The 21,300-nt window shown below is 40.3% G+C and overlaps 1 protein-coding gene across 1 annotated transcript in view; it reads right to left on the bottom strand.

Annotated features, from left to right (window-relative positions):
- The window catches only part of LOC117421034 (serine/threonine-protein kinase 32B-like), a 101,442-nt gene that overhangs the window by 49,081 nt on the left and 31,061 nt on the right, over positions 1 to 21,300 (bottom strand). The window contains exon 4 of the mRNA XM_034034901.3: positions 9,778 to 9,951. Within this exon, the coding sequence (XP_033890792.1) occupies positions 9,778 to 9,951 (174 nt within the window). The remainder of the gene's footprint in view (positions 1 to 9,777; positions 9,952 to 21,300) is intronic.

Raw genomic sequence — 21,300 nt, 5'->3', positions numbered from 1 at the left:
TGGCACACTCTACAACCTGGTTTCTCAGAGACGTCGGATTCAGTGGCCAAGAGTTGCGTCGCACAGTGAAGAACTTATCTGAAGCAGCAAAGAGGAGCAGCAACTGGCTGTGGTTGAGACGGAAAGAGTCTGGCTGGGGATCTCAAGCACAATAGAAAGAAAGAAACGCTGATGTACAGGTAAGTAAGCTGGGCTGAGTTGAGTGGGGGACGGAGGGGGGTGATGCTGGGACGCCAGAATCACCGTTGAGCCCTCTTGAGGTGTCGTGGGCTAGTCGACGAAACACTAAAGATGGAAGGTGCCCACTTGAAAACCCCGAGATGTACCCTACTTAGCTCAATCCAGACGGTTGTCATGCTGATGCGCTGGGGAGGCCGCACTGTGGTTGATCCCCGGAGTCAGCATCGCAGCCGTTGTGTTTGCTGATGTGCCAGGGAGGCAAAATAAGCTGATCCCTGGAGCCAGCATTACACTTCAGCCATTAACACCAGACAGAAGGATATCTACATCATCATATGGCAGGAAACGTAAATGGATGGAGACACATATGGATCACATTAGTTTACTGTAAAGCTACGTCTTAGTTGGTGCTTATCTTGGCGAGAGCCGAGTTCAAATCAGCATGAAGTTTTAACATCTACTCTCGTGTAATGGAAATCATTATATATATATATATATATATATATATATATATATATATTTAAAATTATGTCTCAATCCTAAAATTCTAGGTGATGCTAAACTTTTAGCCATAGCTGTAGTTAAGCCAATTGGTGGATTGATTAGCTTATTTTTTTCAAACAGGTTAACTTTAAAATCAGTTATAGATAAATGTTATTCTGAACAAATATTCCAAAATAACAAAAGATTAATAATAAAGCAGTATAGGAAAGTGTTATATGATGGCAAGAGCATGTGTATGGGTTATATCGACATTTAAAGCACATCAATAGACCTCTGCTCTCAACCTTAGTCTGTTCACTGCTATTCGTGCCATCCATCACACTTAAGTGCTTTCTGTCTGTGAAAACCTGCTTTTTATTGTAGTCCAGATTCAGTATATAATTTGTTTCTTTAGCAGACGCCTTTATCCAAGGCGACTTACAGAGACTAGGGTGTGTGAACTATGCATCAGCTACAGAGTCACTTACAACTACGTCTCACCCGAAAGACGGAGCACAAAGAGATTAAGTAACTTGCTCAGGGTCACACAATGAGTCAGTGGCTGAGGTGGGATTTGAACCGGGGACCTCTTGGTTACAAGCCTGTTTCTTTAACCACTGGACCACACAGTCTCCTAGTATCCAAACATAATGTAATCTTTACCTGACATTGTGCATTAGATTTAATTGTGTTTTACAGGACACACTGCGTGGATTTATTAAGGTCAAAGTGCAATTTTTTGTGTTTTGAAAAATGAAAACTGTTTAAAAGAAAATGCTGCATTTAGAAAAGGCTAGTGCTACTATCTAAAAACATACCATAGAAGCTACCCCAATGGTTCTTAAAGAGTAAGTAGCGGGATTTTGAAAAATATAGCATTACACGTCCCCATGTGTTGCTACAACTGATTAAAAAATGTCATTTTTCTTTTCATTGTTAACACCCTGTCAACTTTTTACACATAACTTTAAAGTCTGTTTCAAAGCTCTTTTAAAAATGGCCGCTCTAGTGCACTGATAGTGTAAGGATTATTGCCCACATTGTCAAACAGGTAACACAGAAGTAACAATCCATGATATGGTATGGAACAGAAAGCCGATTATAGGTACATTATTTAAACAGTTTAAGCAACAGGTGGGGACATTTAACGCTATATTTTTCGGATCCCTGCTGCTAACTCTTTAAACAAATGACAAAGCGCCTGAAGGTATTATCTGCCAGCAACATTTTATACTTCCAGGTGCTCATCTTCCCTTTTGTCAGGTCTAATACATTTACACTTTGTCAGAAGTTTCCCGTAAGCATCTGAACACAGAGAGGTACTTGGGGTTGCAATGAAAGGAAGCATCTGCATCAGTGAATAATTCTGAATGTTAACATTCCAGTGATATTAAGCAATTGCAGGAATCTGCTGGAGGAACATTTGTGTCCTTTGTATCATTCTAAAGAGAGAGACAGGTTTGGTTTTGATTTCTTTCCAGATTCATACTGTATCTAAAAATTGTTTTATTTGAATATCAATCCCGAAGCCCTGTTGTGTTGTTTTTCCACACCAGTCAATGATAAACAGGGAAAATGTTTCCAAGTCACACACCTGTTTTCATTTACTGAGTATAAGATGATTTTTCTACCCACTTTCTAATAATAAATATACAAAACTGTATTCATAAAATAATGTAATTTTTAAAAGGGCCAATCATTGCCGTTATGGATTCTATCCACAAAGGTTTTTTTCGATGGATTACATTTTTCTAAATTTAAAAGTGTTGTATACATTAATCTTTTCCCATGAGTGTTCCTGAAGCTTCAGCTGATCAAGCCCACTTCTTGTCTATTGAGTCAAGCTTAGCAAAGCTGATGTCTTTAACATACTGTCTGAAGCACGGTGCAGTCACTATTTATGGAATAGTTTGTGTTGTTAGAGTACACTTGGTAGGATCCCTTGACGAATTTCGTGGGTGATTCCAGTAGAGCTGCCGGTGGCCCAACTGGTCTTTATCGCTTGGATATATTTGTACATCCACTAAATAAAAGATATTAACAGTTAGCTGGTACCTTGCACAATGCAACTAAAACACCAACAACTGATTAAATTATAGATACAGGTGCCTATGGAATTACAGCATGGTCTTTTTTTTGTTTGTTTATTTCAATTGTTAGTCAGCTGCTATTTTCAGTTTACAATCACACAAATTGCAGTGAAAAAGTCAGATACCCTTAAGCCTAGCAAACTAGCAAAAGTTGCACCATGGCGCTGATCTGGTTTAGAACATAAGAAGAACATAAGAAAGTTTACAAACGAGAGGAGGCCATTCAGCCCATCTTGCTTGTTTGTTTGTTAGTAGCTTATTGATCTCAGAATCTCATCAAGCAGCTTCTTGAAGGATCCCAGGGGGTCAGCTTCAACAACATTACTGGGGAGTTGGTTCCAGACCCTCACAATTCTCTGTGTAAAAAAGTGCCTCCTATTTTCTGTTCTGAATGCCCCTTTATCTAATCTCCATTTGTGACCCCTGGTCCTTGTTTCTTTTTTCAGGTCAAAGAAGTCCCCTGGGTCGACATTGTCTATACCTTTTAGGATTTTGAATGTTTGAATCAGATCGCCGCGTAGTCTTCTTTGTTCAAGACTGAATAGATTCAATTCTTTTAGCCTGTCTGCATACGACATGCCTTTTAAACCCGGGATAATTCTGGTTGCTTTTCTTTGCACTCTTTCTAGAGCAGCAATATCCTTTTTGTAACGAGGTGACCAGAACTGAACACAATATTCTAGGGGAGGTCTTACTTATGCATTGTAAAGTTTTAACATTACTTCCCTTGATTTAAATTCAACACTTCTCACAATATATCCGAGCATCTTGTTGGCCTTTTTTATAGCTTCCCCACATTGTCTAGATGAAGATATTTCTGAGTCAACATAAACTCCAAGGTCTTTTTCATTTATAACCATCTTCAAAAATTCTGTTGTGATATACAATACAATATAATTTGTCTATAATCGCACCTGCTTGTTTTAACCTTGACAACACCAATGGCTCACTACATAATGTATAGTAAACTAACCGTATGGTAAAACATGTCTGTCCTTTCCAGTTTTAATTCCAAGTTCTATTTATTCATTGCAAGATTCCAATTCTATCTGTTCTTAGAAAGACCTATTTGTAATCTGATCACATGCTTTTCTTGACAATTGAGCTGGTGTTTTTGATACACTTATCAGTTGTGCATAAATCCAACAAGAGAGAAGAGCTACAAAAAGGTGATTAAAATGCCCTTGCATAATGAAATGACGGAAAGCATATTGTTACATGTATATAGTCAAAAGATGAATGACTATTTATATTACATGTAAAAATAAAAGAACATACTTGTTGTTTCAAAATCTATGATGGCGTGAAGGGGTTTTGGACTGGGTGTCATGTTAGGAAAATGCCAATCCATGCACAATCAGGTACTGTATATCCTATCCAATAGGCTGAAAACTGCAATACATCACACCTACAGTCCTTCAGAGCTGTTCTTTATTGTGATGTCAACTATTCAGAACTGACACCATATTCTTCGGAGTTCTAAGACTACAGAACTTTTTAACATTTCTAATTAATATGTAGGACCCTGTAACAGGGGGAGACCTGTGCTGACTCTTCTGATGTGTTCATAGTGCTGCAGGGAGAGGGCAGCTGCCCGTCAATATCCGCCTGTCAGTCATGGCAGTGACACGGAGAGGTGGGAGAGTGGGTGTGCGGGCTTTCCTTCTCTCTGAGTGGCTGAGAGGCGGGTCTTGGGGGAATTGCTGGCCCTATAAGTTAACATTCTGCTGTTCCCTCAGGTCTGCCCTCTGAGACGTAAAAGGTGTGCGGAAGCGCTGGAGAAAAAGCTGCAGGGACGGAAATCCCAACAAGAAAAATAAATAAATAAATAAATAAATAAAAGAATTAGCGGTAGCGGGGAAAAACCTTGGGCAGCCCCGGTAAACAGTGTATAGCAGGCTGAGGGAGCCGCTAGTGTAGGACGGAGACCCGGGCCGTGCGGGTAGCGACGGTTGGGGTGAAGCTGTCGAGCGCAGCACCTTTTCTTTGTAGTTTTGTTTACTGTGTTTTATTTTCACTGTTCCTTTCGCCTTTTGATTATTGTTTTGATTGAAACTCTGTATCCTGTACCGCCCCCGGTATAGTTGTGGCTCTGTCGCTACCATAGTTGGTACGGCAGACCACAGACAACAGCGCCCTCCGCGGGCTGAAAAGAAATTAAGCTCCCATAATAAAACTGGGCACCTGTGCGGTGTTCCTAAATTACTTCTCTGTGTCCTGTGTGTCAGTGAATTACCCACCACCCTTCCACAGACTCAAATCAATTGAGTGTTTCTGGAAAAAATAAACATTCATACAATTAATTGAGCAAATGTGGAGCAATAAGTTATTTTGATTGGCTTCACAATTAAAGTCATCTTGGAAGTACTTGATAAGTCCTACTTTGTTGATACTCACGTTTATATTTCTTCATGGGCTGTGATTAATGTTTATGGTGTATTACCCTAGTTTATTTATTTTGGTTTGATTATTTTCAAAAATATTATTAATAGTACATTATTATGGTTGTTTTTGTCTTTTTTTGCTCAGCAACAAAATATGGCACTAGTGTTAACCATTATTCCCCTTGTTTAAACAACAGAGATAACAAAATAAATCCATTGACTCTAACCTAACATTACCTAACTATCATCACTTTGTATGTTTCACATTTTCCTTGGTATTTTTTTACAAAACTATTCATGGAGAAATGTATTGATCAACCGATTAAAGCTACACTTCTGTGTCTCCACCTTCTACAGTATTAATTAGGGACATCTGAAGGGACGCAGTCAAAACTGAAAACATACGTCACTGGAAGAGCAGAGGTCTGTTACTGACAAGGAAACTTCTCTTTGCAATCATTAGGAGTGGTTGTGAGTTCTGTTTCTCTGATATTGGGGTGATATGATTTGTCTCTAAATCTCCCTTTAACTGGCTTTGAGTTTGCTTTTAACCTGAAGTCCCAGGACTGAACAGATGTTCTCATTCCATGGAAATCATGTGAACATTGAAATTTGCCAGACCCATGTATTCTCTGTTTATTTAGATGTAGAGTAGTTGGGATTGACAGAGTTTAAAAATTATATTGTCACATGATTTGAAAGGAATGAGAAAGGTTGTTCTGATGGAAGCTACTTGCTCTTTAAAGCACACATATGAAAAGTCCAAGTATAAAACCCCTAAACATCTGTTTTATAGTTCAACACCAAGCACCAACTGTGTCAGTAATGAGTTGCTGCTTGACTACCATGACTCAAATACATATGAAATGCATTTGCCTATTTTGTCCCTAATTGCTTAAAAAACAAACATAAAAACATGCATTATATAGGAAAGTGTAGGATCTACAAATTGATGGTAATATAGCAAGAATGACTAGATTTGTTAGCTATACAGTATGTATTTAAAAACACTGCTATGGATGCTATCAGTGTGTATACTGCATACCGGTTCATCTCAGTGCACTCAGCAGGAGATTATTTAGATGTAGATTTGGCGGGGAGAAAACTCTGTATTTCCATTTACCAGAAAATTGCACAATGATTATAAAGATTTGCTGATAGGTGTCAGAAATCAAAGGACAATAATACTGACATTCTCAATGTGCTTGGATAAGCTTATATACAACAACAAAATCCATCAAATAAAATATATATATATATATATATATATATATATATATATATATATATACAGTATATATACTTGAACTTCCAGGAGAATACATGTAACTTAGGAGACAAACTGAACAGACAACAAGTCCTGCAACAAAGCAATTGTCCGGGTCGTTACAATACATTTTTTAATTTGAAAGTAAAAATGTATGAAAGCATGACGACCTTTATGTACAAAAATCTTCACTAATATACAATTGAACAAGAACTGTTGAGTATTTATTTTCGTTTCATACAGTAGTAAATGTCATTGTTTATATGATAGTGAAAAATAAATAAATAAATGTCAAGTTAAATAAATAAATACATAAATGTATTTGTATTCATTTATTTCAATATTTACATTAATGTATTAATTTATTTGTGTTTTACTTTTACCAAATATATAGGCTATCCTTCAGCATAGCTAATTCTCAGAAATGATGTTCCTTTTTTGTCCAGCGGGAACCACAAATAACATTACTCTCATCGACTAGTATAGAGAGAGGAAACCGTACTTGCTTGTTCCAATAGGGACAACAATGAGCGTTACACTCGCAGGAAACCAAAAATGTTCAGAACTCCAGCTCAAAATCTCAGAATGAGGATGATGAAGATGAATGATGGCTCTAGAAATCGCAAAAATATGTCTGGAGAATTCTCAGCTGGCTGACTTCATCTTTCAAAATATTGCTTGTCTCAACTAATGGTGTAGCACTGACGGTTATTAACACAACAGGCTTGCAAACTGAAGGATTTAGGTTCAAATCCCACATATACCAGACTTTTTTTTATTTATATAGATTTTTTTTTGCAGGCAAATGTTCCATTTTTAAACAGAAATAAATCATTTAATATAAATGATAGACGGACGTCACAATAAGTGCATTCTCTAGTATATTTTCATGTTGACAAAACAAGTTAATTGTCATTAAAATTGGATATCCTGTTACATATGCGTGGATAAAAGTGCCTGGGGTCTTCAACTTATTTATTTTTTTGCCTGCGATGTGTGCGACTAGTCCATTTTAAAATATCAATAAATTGTTTAATATACATGATACAGACATCAGAAAAAGTGTGTTCCCCAGTATATCTCCATGTTGACAAAATACATTAATTGTCCTTAAACTCGGATATCTTGTAATAAACATATGCATGGCTAAAAGTTCCTGGAGTCTGCAAAAATCTGCAAAAAAATATGGAGAAAAAGGAGGAGATGGACATCTTTACCTTCCTTTGGCGACTTATTTATCTTACTGCATGACAGGTTTTTACTTTTTTTTCTACATTCCATGTAAGACTGTTGCAAATTAAATGTGGAGTGGTGCTTTTGGCTGATTTACTTTTGCTGCACCAATACCCTGGAAACAGGTAAAATATCCGTGCGGTCACTGGCAGTTCTCACACTTCGCTGTAACTTGGCGCAAGGAACTACCGTTCCTCTCGATTCACTTTTCTAAATAAAGCAGCATTTGCTAATGCAATTCCACTGTGCCACATGTATGCTCCTTGTTCAGGCAATTAACATATTATATATCAGGAGTCCTATAAGAATTAAATAAATATGTATTACCTGAGCATACGGTCAAAAGTACCCACTTGATACTACAAACAGCCACAAAAAAATTAGAATCTTTACATAGTGAAAAGCCTCTATGTAATGGGTTTTGCATATCAACAAACAAAAAAGAGCAGCTGCCAATGGTAACAGATGCATGAAACTGGCTGTGTAACCTAATGTCCCTGGACATATTGACAGCAATAGGATACAGTGGCTTTGTTGAGAACAGGATATTGAAAATTACAAATTTATCACCAGGACCGAGATATGAAATCAAATTAAGAAATGTTATCAGCAACTGTTTAAGAATGGATAGCTTTTGTTTGTATTTATTCTTCATTTGGTTCTGTGAACAAATGCATGTATTAGCCTGTCCAGGAATAATCTTAATATTACTTGTTGTCAGATGCAATAGAGCTGCTTTCCATCTACAGTTACTGTTTGTGAACGCAACATGACATTTTTCTCCAGCATCATTTTTTATAATGTGTGTAGATGCCTTCAAGTCCAAAGAAATGTGGTATCAAGGAAAATTCAAGCAGATAGTTGAGATTTTCCAGTATTAATGATAAGTCTAGATTGATATGATCACTTCTCTTACAGACACATAGGTTTAGATTAGATTTGTTTATTCACTTTGTGCCCACAGGGCCAGCACAGATACATCTCAACAGTGCAGCACTCATACAGAGAGACCTAAAAATAGGTTATTACATATTGTGAAATTAAACTCAATGGGCCCTATGTAGCAGTAAGTAATTCCCTGTAAACACTGCAGAATTTTCTTTAACACTTTAATATGATAGCGAGAGCACCCCTCAGGCTTAACCTGCAACGGTTTGCCTTCATAACAGAGTGAAATCAGGGAGCCAGTTCACCTAACTGCAGAACAAACTATAGGACATTTGGGTCCATTCTAGATCATTCCCCATAATATATTCATGGTCTGGTTCATCCTAATACTGTGCTCTATATAACATATTAAACATATTTTTGCACCCTAAATAGAAAACAAACAAACTGTAATAGGAATTATAAAAACAAATAAATAAAACAACCCGTCAATCACTGCCATCTGTAGCTCATTGTCATGGTTTGATCATTCATACCACCTGATGATTTTGCTCATGTGTTCTTACTGATTTCCTGTTTCTTCATTTATTTATTTTTGCTGATGTATTTTTGGTTTGTGATGTTGTGTGACTGCTACCCTGCTAATTGGTAGCCAGTTTAAAGCAACCATAACTTATCTGAACATTTGCTACTTTGTACAGTTTTGTTCTTTGATTGTTGTAACAATCAGAAAACCTGGTGGTACTATTCATGAAAAAATACCTTTATGACCATTTGAAGCTCACAACTAGTAGCCTCCTGTTAAATTCTTTGCATTAAAAGGGTTCGGGTAAGGGTTGGTTTTGGAAATTAGCATTTGTATTTAGAGGGAATACTTATGCTCTTTGTCTGTCCAGTGTCCAGGTATCTTTTGAAACTTCAATACATACAGTTTGGCATTTTGCTTGGAGGGACAGGATATCTAGCCTCACAATGAAGTTCATGTTAAGGTTAGGGTTAGGGTTAGATATAAATCTTGGGCAGTAATAACATTAAGTATAATAATTGTGGTCTATGACATTTTAATGAGCCAACTGTCCAATGATTAAGCGATGAAAAAGAGTGCAATCTTAGGTCACACAGAACGCTGGCCCAAATTACATATTGTAAAAGAGTTACATAAGAGCTGTTTTACATACATGTCTCCTGTGGACAGTTAATACAAGTACCACTAGCAGCAGGGAATATAAGCAAGTAATTGTAAGGTACTCACCTATGGATTATATGACAGCATTGCAAGTAGTACAGGGCTAGTGATAATTCACAGATATACATTTTCACAGTTTCTTCTGTAAAATGTACATTCTGCTGTAAGTGGTAGCGCAGGTCCCCTCCTAGTAGAAGATCCACTACCATGAACATATCCTCTTCATCCTGGAAGGAGTACCTGCAAAGAAAAAAGATATACAGTTTTGCACAACAACAAACACAAGTACAGAATCTATTTTTAAAATAGTCCCTAACAGACTTTTTTTTAAAAATTTGTAATGGTAGTTCATCACAGAAAATAGCCTGTTACAACTGCAATAGGCAAACTCACAAGTACAGAACAATACATCACTTTGGGACAAGCAAAGACCACCACAACTCAGATTTACACATGCTACATTATGCACATCACAGGAAACTAATGGTGTCCAGTGCTCTTACATTACAGTTATAGGAATTGTTTCTCCTTTAAGAAAAAGGGTGTCAAATATACTTTGTAATTAAAAGCATGGAGTGGAATGTGCCCATTACAATCTATCATTATTTTGGAACAACAGGGTCATACCAAACGTTACTTTGGGGGATGGATTCTAGACACAGTTTTAGCATACCATACCTGATAATGTAGTAAACTAGGAAATAGGAGGTTATAGATCTTAAAAGGATATCAGGACACCCCATGATTTAAAATTCAGTCTCTCACTGGCCCATTCCCAGAAAAAAAAAATCTGCTTGAGAAATTGGAGTGCAGGGAATTTAGATGTACTGTAATCTCTGTGCATTGAGTCAAGACACAGTGGCACAGAGAGTGCCTTTTGGAAGCTGCTTTTTTCTGCTTCGATTGTTACAGCTTCTCAAATGTAGGTGAAGGTCAATTCAGCAGACCTAGGTATATTACTCTCTTCTCACACAATCTACAAATAAAATCTGTATTGAAATAGAAAAGCAACCACAGAGATAAGTACTATGGCAATCGCAATGTAAATGGCACTGATTAATCTTCTTGCTTTAATATCTACGGTCATTTTAGTGATGACGAGTTTCCAAGGACATCAATACCTATGTGTTGAAATAAAATATTGCTTGCAATTTAATTGCTGGTGGTCTTCTGTTTGTAATGGGCTAATTGTATACATGCTTTTTAGTTTTACTCTATGTGAGAATTAGTGCTGTGTCAAAATCACTTAATTGGAGTTTATATAACCAAAGAAATCACTCCGCCATTCACTTCCATTGAGATTCCAAATACTGTTATCCTGCTATAAAATTTTTTTAAAAAAATGGTACAATATGTTTATTTAGGGGTACAACAACTCGTAGATCCTTCAGTTCAGATCAAACTAGTGGTATGTGACGTATCATTAAAAAAAAAAAAAAACAGAAAAAGACATGGATAGCGCCAACACCTCAATTGAATGCAATTCCTGATCAGAATTTGCTTGGCTATGGGGTTGTGCTGCAGACTGTGCAGGATCGCAGATTGCTGTTTCACAACATTATGTCTCCAATAACCCAAGACACTACATAAAATTTAGCACAGAGAGAACAAGAAGAGGGCATAAATGGAAACTAAGTAAAAGTAAGTTTAGAACAGAAGGTAGGAAGCACCTTTTTACACAGCGAGTTATACATGCATGACATAGCCTACCAGGTGAAGTAGTAGGATCTAAAACACTGAGGATATTTAAAAAAATGACTAGATTCTGTGCTTTTAAATTAGTCCCCCCCCAGTGGGGAAAAATTGTGTGCTAACAAGGGATGACATTTGGTGGGCCAAATGGCCTTTTCTCGTTCTCAACTTTGCGTACGTTCTTATGTTCAAGATGTCTGAGCAAATGAACAAAAAAAATGAAATAAGTAAGCTTAATAAAACAGAAATGAATTTGTATTTCAGCAGCTATGAGTGTTTCATGGTGTATTTTTAGGAGAATTCCAAAACCCTAAAGTGTGCACTGTATTGAACATAAAAACATAAGCAAAGTTGGGAATGAGAAAAGGCCATTCAGCCCATCAAAGGTCATCTGTAGTGATCTTCAGGCGGTGGGGGGCCGGCTGAAGAATACAGTACACTTTGATGAAGGTGCTACATTTTCCTGTTAAAACTGCAGCTGGTTAAAAACCTTTTTGTCATCATATACTATATAAATCCACCAAACTGTTCTTTAAAAAAAATACAACGTTATACTAGACAGCACAATTTAAGCAAAAATTAGTAATGAGTTTAATATGTGAATAACACATATTAAACTCAACTAGTTCAAGATCTGCAGTTAACAAAGACATGGAACTCCAGGTTTGTGTCTGCGGCTGGAGCAAGGCGACAACGGTCAGGGGTTTGAAGATTCATCAAGGGAGAATGAAATGCTTGAGGGAGAAGGGACAAGGGCCTCGCATTGATCAGTACTTCTTACGAAGTCAGTCAAGTCAGTCGAATGAAATCCAGCGACAGGAAGCAAACCACAGTTCGCAGGATATCAGCACCCCTGTCATAGATGTGAGGAGGACTTGCATGGACACAGTTAGTGATGAACCTAATGATCCTTGTGAACCCGGTCAGACAAACCAGCATAAGAGAGAAAAGAACCTCAACGGGCACAAGCCTGGAGTTAAATGGCCAAGAGCTTGTGAGAAAACTGCATGGGACACAGTAAACACAGATCTCTGCGTTGCATTGGAAAGATTAAGTGGAACAGTTGAAAAGAAGCTGGATAAATTTGGGGACATCATCTACGCATATGGAAGTGAGAGGTTTGGAGTTGAAAAAAGGAAGGAAAAAGTACAAACTATTCCTGGAAAGTCTAGACGGCAGCAGGAGATTGAACGCTTAGTTAGAGAAAGGAGACAGCTGAGGAACCAATGGAGAAGAGCAGAACAAAGTCAGAAGGAGGGACTCAATCTCTTACAAAGGGTCATAAAAGATAAGCTTGCAACATTGCGCAGAGCTGAGCGCCTACGGAAACGCTACAAAAAGAAGGAGCGTGCGAGAGCTAACTTTTATAAAGACCCATTCAAATTTGTAAAGAAGTTATTCACCAGTGAGAAGAATGGCACACTAAAAGCATCTAAGGTTGAGCTGGAGAGATATTTGGAGGAAACACATACAGATTCAAAAAGGCAGGAGCCTATGTCAATTCCGTCAGACATCCCACCTATCAATCCACCAGAATACCAAATGGAGGACTGTGCACCTAAGTGGAAAGAAATAGAGCAAGCTGTGAAAAAAGCAAGGGCTTCATCATCTCCAGGGCCTAATGGAGTTCCGTACAGAGTGTACAAGAGTGCTTCAGGAGTTCTACGAATTCTGTGGAAATTGATGAAAGTGGCATGGGAAAAACAGGTTGTACCAAGAGCATGGCGCCGAGCAGGTGGAGTCTTTATACCTAAAGAAAAAGATTCTACAAGCATCAGTCAGTTTCGTCCCATTTCCCTATTAAACGTAGAAGGCAAGATTTTCTTCAGCATTATTGCTCAGAGATTGTCAGCTTACCTATTAAAGAACTGCTTCATTGACACTTCAATACAAAAAGCGGGCATTCCAGGTTTCCCAGGTTGCTTAGAACACATCAATGTGATCTGGCAACAAATTCAATCAGCTAAAAAGGAGAGGAAGGAGCTCCATGTGACATTCCTGGATTTGGCTAATGCATATGGTTCAGTGCCACATGAACTACTTTGGGCAGCATTTGATTTTTTCAGTGTACCGATGACAATAACAAATTTAGTGAAAGCCTATTTTGGAGATTTACAATTCAGTTTTTCAACTTCAGAATTCAGCACTACATGGCAATGCCTAGAGGTTGGAATAATGGCAGGATGCACCATTTCTCCACTGGCTTTTACCATGGCAATGGAAGTAATCATTAGGGCATCAAAATGGGTAGTAGGAGGAGAGCGCTTGGCTTCTGGAATGCGACTACCACCAATTCGAGCATACATGGATGACATGACAACCATGACTACAACAGTAGCCTGCACTAATCGATTATTGGGCAAATTAACCAATAACATTGAATGGGCACGAATGCAATTCAAGCCCACTAAATCAAGGAGCATCTCTATAATTAAAGGCAAAGTAGTAGATAAAACATTCTTCATTAATGGTGAGGCAATACCAACAGTGTCTGAGAAGCCAGTGAAGAGTCTTGGGAGATGGTACGACGGGGATCTAAAGGACACAGTTCGTGTGGGAGAAGTTAGACAACAAGCAGTGGAAGGGTTGAAGAGCATAGACAGCTGCGCTCTACCAGGTAAACTAAAACTCTGGTGCTTTCAGTTTGGTCTACTGCCGAGGTTGCTGTGGCCACTGACTGTGTACGAGGTTTCTTTGACAACAGTAGAGAAGCTGGAAGCTTTAATCAGTTCATACATCAGGAAATGGTTGGGAGTTCCACGCTGCCTCAGCAGAGTGGGACTTTATGGTAAAGGAATACTGCAGCTACCAGTCTCTGCTCTAACCGAGGAGTTTAAGTGCGCCAAGGTCAGACTGGAAATGACATTAGTAGAGTCACGCGATAAATGCGTAAGGGAGGCAGCACCTGTGTTGAAAACTGGAAGAAAGTGGGCGGCAAAGAAAGCTGTGGAAGATGCAAAGGCTGCCCTTCGAATTGGTGATATCATGGGGCAAGTTCAGCATGGAAGAGGGGGTCTTGGTTTCAGTTCAACTCCTCCTACATGGCACAAGGCGGCCCCAGCTCAAAGGAGGAAGCTGGTAGTCAACGAGGTGCAAAAGCAGGAGGAGAGGATGAGGTGTATAAAGGCCATTTCCCAGGCCAAACAGGGAGAATGGATGAGATGGGAGAGTGTGGAACAACGCAAGATTGGCTGGCAAGACCTATGGTCAATGGAACAGAGCAGGATCAGTTTCCTCATCAGGTCAACATATGATGTTCTCCCATCACCACAGAACCTAAACCTCTGGGTAGGAGAGGATCCCTCATGTCCTTTGTGTTCATCACCTGCAACATTAAGGCACATTTTGACAGGATGTAAGGTGGCTCTTAGCCAAGGACGGTTTACTTGGCGCCATGACCAGGTGCTGCGATGTTTGGCCTTAGCATTGGAAGACAAGCGTAACATGACCAATAAGTTGCCACCTGTTCCATCAAAACATTACACACAAAAGACAACATTCCTCCGCCCAGGAGAGCAACCACCAAGAAAAGGTGTTAAAACCAATCCTCGCCCAGGACAATTGGAAGCTGCTAGAGACTGGAATATGCTGGCAGATGTTGGTCAACGGCTTATTTTTCCACCTGAGATTGCCACCACTAACCTTCGACCAGATATTGTCTTGTGGTCTGGATCAGCACGCCTTGTTCACCTGGTAGAGTTAACAGTGCCATGGGAGGATGCTGTAGATGAGGCGTATGAGAGGAAGAAACTGCGGTATGCTCAACTAGCCACTGAAGCGGAACAGCGAGGATGGAGAGTTCGGGTTTACCCAGTGGAAGTGGGTTGTCGAGGATTTGTGGCACGCTCTACAACCCGGTTTCTCAGAGACGTCGGATTCAGTGGCCAAGAGTTGCGTCGCACAGTGAAGAACTTATCTGAAGCAGCAGAGAGGAGCAGCAACTGGCTGTGGTTGAGACGGAAAGATTCTGGCTGGGGACAGGTAAGTAAGCTGGGCTGAGTTGAGTGGGGGACGGAGGGGGGTGATGCTGGGACGCCAGAATCACCGTCGAGCCCTCTTGAGGTGTCGTGGGCTAGTCGACGAAACACTGAGGATGGAAGGTGCCCACTTGAAAACCCCAGAGATGTACCCTACTTAGCTCAATCCAGACGGTTGTCATGCTGATGCGCTGGGGAGGCCGCACTTTGGTTGATCCCCGGAGCCAGCATCGCAGCCGTTGTGTGTGCTGATGCGCCAGGGAGGCAAAATAAGCTGATCCCTGGAGCCAGCATTACACTTCAGCCATTAACACCAGACAGAAGGATATCTACATCATCATATGGAAGGAAACGTAAATGGAGGGAGACACATATGGATCACATTAGTTTACTGTAAAGCTACGTCTTAGTTGGTGCTTATCTTGGCGAGAGCCGAGTTCAAATCAGCATGAAGTTTTAACATCTACTCTCGTGTAATGGAAATCATGAAGATCTGGATACGTCCAGTGACTGCTGTGAATAGTGCAGCTGGCAACAAGGGAAAGACCTTGTGACAGCCTGAAGAGACAGCTGACAGGAGGAAAGAGACCCCATTGGGGCTGGTAAGGGTTAGCTACCCTTGTCGGCAGTATCCAGCTCTGTGTTTACAGGATGCTGGAGACACCCGCCCAATGCTTCTAAGAAATTAAAGAGAAAAATACCCCTAGAGTCTGCGAGAGCGGGGGCGGAAGATGACTCAACGTTGGACAACACGGTTAACGACTTAGGAACGGAAACGGATATGAGTATGGAGAGTACTTCACAAAAGACTAGTTCAAGATCTGCAGTTAACAAAGACATGGAACTCCAGGTTTGTGTCTGCGGCTGGAGCAAGGCGACAACGGTCAGGGGTTTGAAGATTCATCAAGGGAGAATGAAATGCTTGAGGGAGAAGGGACAAGGGCCTCGCATTGATCAGTACTTCTTACGAAGTCAGTCAAGTCAGTCGAATGAAATCCAGCGACAGGAAGCAAACCACAGTTCGCAGGATATCAGCACCCCTGTCATAGATGTGAGGAGGACTTGCATGGACACAGTTAGTGATGAACCTAATGATCCTTGTGAACCCGGTCAGACAAACCAGCATAAGAGAGAAAAGAACCTCAACGGGCACAAGCCTGGAGTTAAATGGCCAAGAGCTTGTGAGAAAACTGCATGGGACACAGTAAACACAGATCTCTGCGTTGCATTGGAAAGATTAAGTGGAACAGTTGAAAAGAAGCTGGATGAATTTGGGGACATCATCTACGCATATGGAAGTGAGAGGTTTGGAGTTGAAAAAAGGAAGGAAAAAGTACAAACTATTCCTGGAAAGTCTAGACGGCAGCAGGAGATTGAACGCTTAGTTAGAGAAAGGAGACAGCTGAGGAACCAATGGAGAAGAGCAGAACAAAGTCAGAAGGAGGGACTCAATCTCTTACAAAGGGTCATAAAAGATAAGCTTGCAACATTGCGCAGAGCTGAGCGCCTACGGAAACGCTACAAAAAGAAGGAGCGTGCGAGAGCTAACTTTTATAAAGACCCATTCAAATTTGTAAAGAAGTTATTCACCAGTGAGAAGAATGGCACACTAAAAGCATCTAAGGTTGAGCTGGAGAGATATTTGGAGGAAACACATACAGATTCAAAAAGGCAGGAGCCTATGTCAATTCCGTCAGACATCCCACCTATCAATCCACCAGAATACCAAATGGAGGACTGTGCACCTAAGTGGAAAGAAATAGAGCAAGCTGTGAAAAAAGCAAGGGCTTCATCATCTCCAGGGCCTAATGGAGTTCCGTACAGAGTGTACAAGAGTGCTTCAGGAGTTCTACGAATTCTGTGGAAATTGATGAAAGTGGCATGGGAAAAACAGGTTGTACCAAGAGCATGGCGCCGAGCAGGTGGAGTCTTTATACCTAAAGAAAAAGATTCTACAAGCATCAGTCAGTTTCGTCCCATTTCCCTATTAAACGTAGAAGGCAAGATTTTCTTCAGCATTATTGCTCAGAGATTGTCAGCTTACCTATTAAAGAACTGCTTCATTGACACTTCAATACAAAAAGCGGGCATTCCAGGTTTCCCAGGTTGCTTAGAACACATCAATGTGATCTGGCAACAAATTCAATCAGCTAAAAAGGAGAGGAAGGAGCTCCATGTGACATTCCTGGATTTGGCTAATGCATATGGTTCAGTGCCACATGAACTACTTTGGGCAGCATTTGATTTTTTCAGTGTACCGATGACAATAACAAATTTAGTGAAAGCCTATTTTGGAGATTTACAATTCAGTTTTTCAACTTCAGAATTCAGCACTACATGGCAATGCCTAGAGGTTGGAATAATGGCAGGATGCACCATTTCTCCACTGGCTTTTACCATGGCAATGGAAGTAATCATTAGGGCATCAAAATGGGTAGTAGGAGGAGAGCGCTTGGCTTCTGGAATGCGACTACCACCAATTCGAGCATACATGGATGACATGACAACCATGACTACAACAGTAGCCTGCACTAATCGATTATTGGGCAAATTAACCAATAACATTGAATGGGCACGAATGCAATTCAAGCCCACTAAATCAAGGAGCATCTCTATAATTAAAGGCAAAGTAGTAGATAAAACATTCTTCATTAATGGTGAGGCAATACCAACAGTGTCTGAGAAGCCAGTGAAGAGTCTTGGGAGATGGTACGACGGGGATCTAAAGGACACAGTTCGTGTGGGAGAAGTTAGACAACAAGCAGTGGAAGGGTTGAAGAGCATAGACAGCTGCGCTCTACCAGGTAAACTAAAACTCTGGTGCTTTCAGTTTGGTCTACTGCCGAGGTTGCTGTGGCCACTGACTGTGTACGAGGTTTCTTTGACAACAGTAGAGAAGCTGGAAGCTTTAATCAGTTCATACATCAGGAAATGGTTGGGAGTTCCACGCTGCCTCAGCAGAGTGGGACTTTATGGTAAAGGAATACTGCAGCTACCAGTCTCTGCTCTAACCGAGGAGTTTAAGTGCGCCAAGGTCAGACTGGAAATGACATTAGTAGAGTCACGCGATAAATGCGTAAGGGAGGCAGCACCTGTGTTGAAAACTGGAAGAAAGTGGGCGGCAAAGAAAGCTGTGGAAGATGCAAAGGCTGCCCTTCGAATTGGTGATATCATGGGGCAAGTTCAGCATGGAAGAGGGGGTCTTGGTTTCAGTTCAACTCCTCCTACATGGCACAAGGCGGCCCCAGCTCAAAGGAGGAAGCTGGTAGTCAACGAGGTGCAAAAGCAGGAGGAGAGGATGAGGTGTATAAAGGCCATTTCCCAGGCCAAACAGGGAGAATGGATGAGATGGGAGAGTGTGGAACAACGCAAGATTGGCTGGCAAGACCTATGGTCAATGGAACAGAGCAGGATCAGTTTCCTCATCAGGTCAACATATGATGTTCTCCCATCACCACAGAACCTAAACCTCTGGGTAGGAGAGGATCCCTCATGTCCTTTGTGTTCATCACCTGCAACATTAAGGCACATTTTGACAGGATGTAAGGTGGCTCTTAGCCAAGGACGGTTTATTTGGCGCCATGACCAGGTGCTGCGATGTTTGGCCTTAGCATTGGAAGACAAGCGTAACATGACCAATAAGTTGCCACCTGTTCCATCAAAACATTACACACAAAAGACAACATTCCTCCGCCCAGGAGAGCAACCACCAAGAAAAGGTGTTAAAACCAATCCTCGCCCAGGACAATTGGAAGCTGCTAGAGACTGGAATATGCTGGCAGATGTTGGTCAACGGCTTATTTTTCCACCTGAGATTGCCACCACTAACCTTCGACCAGATATTGTCTTGTGGTCTGGATCAGCACGCCTTGTTCACCTGGTAGAGTTAACAGTGCCATGGGAGGATGCTGTAGATGAGGCGTATGAGAGGAAGAAACTGCGGTATGCTCAACTAGCCACTGAAGCGGAACAGCGAGGATGGAGAGTTCGGGTTTACCCAGTGGAAGTGGGTTGTCGAGGATTTGTGGCACACTCTACAACCCGGTTTCTCAGAGACGTCGGATTCAGTGGCCAAGAGTTGCGTCGCACAGTGAAGAACTTATCTGAAGCAGCAGAGAGGAGCAGCAACTTGCTGTGGTTGAGACGGAAAGATTCTGGCTGGGGACAGGTAAGTAAGCTGGGCTGAGTTGAGTGGGGGACGGAGGGGGGTGATGCTGGGACGCCAGAATCACCGTCGAGCCCTCTTGAGGTGTCGTGGGCTAGTCGACGAAACACTGAGGATGGAAGGTGCCCACTTGAAAACCCCAGAGATGTACCCTACTTAGCTCAATCCAGACGGTTGTCATGCTGATGCGCTGGGGAGGCCGCACTTTGGTTGATCCCCGGAGCCAGCATCGCAGCCGTTGTGTGTGCTGATGCGCCAGGGAGGCAAAATAAGCTGATCCCTGGAGCCAGCATTACACTTCAGCCATTAACACCAGACAGAAGGATATCTACATCATCATATGGAAGGAAACGTAAATGGAGGGAGACACATATGGATCACATTAGTTTACTGTAAAGCTACGTCTTAGTTGGTGCTTATCTTGGCGAGAGCCGAGTTCAAATCAGCATGAAGTTTTAACATCTACTCTCGTGTAATGGAAATCATCTACTGCTTTAAATAAACCATTTTTGAGGTTAATCAAAAGGAATTGGAAAGTGCTCTGAAGCAGTGCACTATGAAATTAAAAAATATATCACTACAATAGAATATAGCATACGGCTATTTCATGAATGTCTGGTTCTTTAATAAAGATATACATTTTTTTGTAAACTCAATGCTTCGGATTTAATCTACATTCAGTATCTTATTGTTCTTGACAATAATTGTAACTGGGGAACTGAGAGGTGGAAAGAGAACAAATCTAACATTCACTGATGAAAAAGAGATTATTCAGGCAAATAAATATACAGTCTTTGTGGATAAATCAGTCACACTGCGATTACTTTTTTTTTTGTACAACACCGTGTAATTTTACTTCCCTAAGCCTCTTATCAGCTCAAAGCAAAACATTGAAAAAAGACTTGATTGAATCCAAAGTAATTCAGTGGCTCCTTCATTCTGCTGCAACACTTGAGACTGCCTTCTCAAACAGCCGACGGCCTGTGAAAATAATGGGCAAACCTAAATTATTAGGATTCTTTCAAGATTTTCTTATAGTGTTCCTTGTTCATCTAGCAAGATAATGTATTGGTAAAACTCCCAGTCTTTTAATCTAAATTAAATAACACACTACATATTGCTACACTGAGTATTACAATATGTGTTTCAATAATGTTATTTAGATATAAGAAATGATTTAAAAGGCCAATAGAATATCTACAGATTGTCTTTTGGGTTCATTTATTTTTGTCAATAAAGGTATAATCATGTTAATTAGCTCGCTTTTCTGTGTTATATGTTAAGAAGTTTATGTTTCTATGTATGCACTACAGTAACTATAATTGTGTGAGCCAAATAGGTGTCTGTCTTGGGCAAAGTATGAATATCTCTTAGAACTCGGGAAGCAAAATGGAAATTGAAAACAATGGGCAACAATGCGAGCGATTATATTCGAGTGAGGTGCAATTTGCATTTTCCTGCAGTTTGTATAGAGTAAATGTACTCAAGTGTTATAAAAAATGAGTCTTGTAGTACCTTCATTCAGTGATATGGTGGAAAACTGTGTGAGGTAATGTGATGAGCGTAAGTGATTCATACATGTATGCTAATGTATGAATGACATTGTTTGCTACTGGAAAAATAATTTACCTAATTTGTGTTTTTAAATCAGATTATATTAACATAATTTATTTATATATGTTATGCTAATTGAGTCACACAGCATACTCTTAAAGTTGCATAATTACATGGCTTGCAGTTTTCCTGGGCTAGGAA

This window comes from Acipenser ruthenus, chromosome 1 (genome assembly GCF_902713425.1).
Source record: "Acipenser ruthenus chromosome 1, fAciRut3.2 maternal haplotype, whole genome shotgun sequence".
Lineage (NCBI taxonomy): Eukaryota > Metazoa > Chordata > Actinopteri > Acipenseriformes > Acipenseridae > Acipenser > Acipenser ruthenus.
This window is presented reverse-complemented; position numbering and strand designations above follow the sequence as displayed.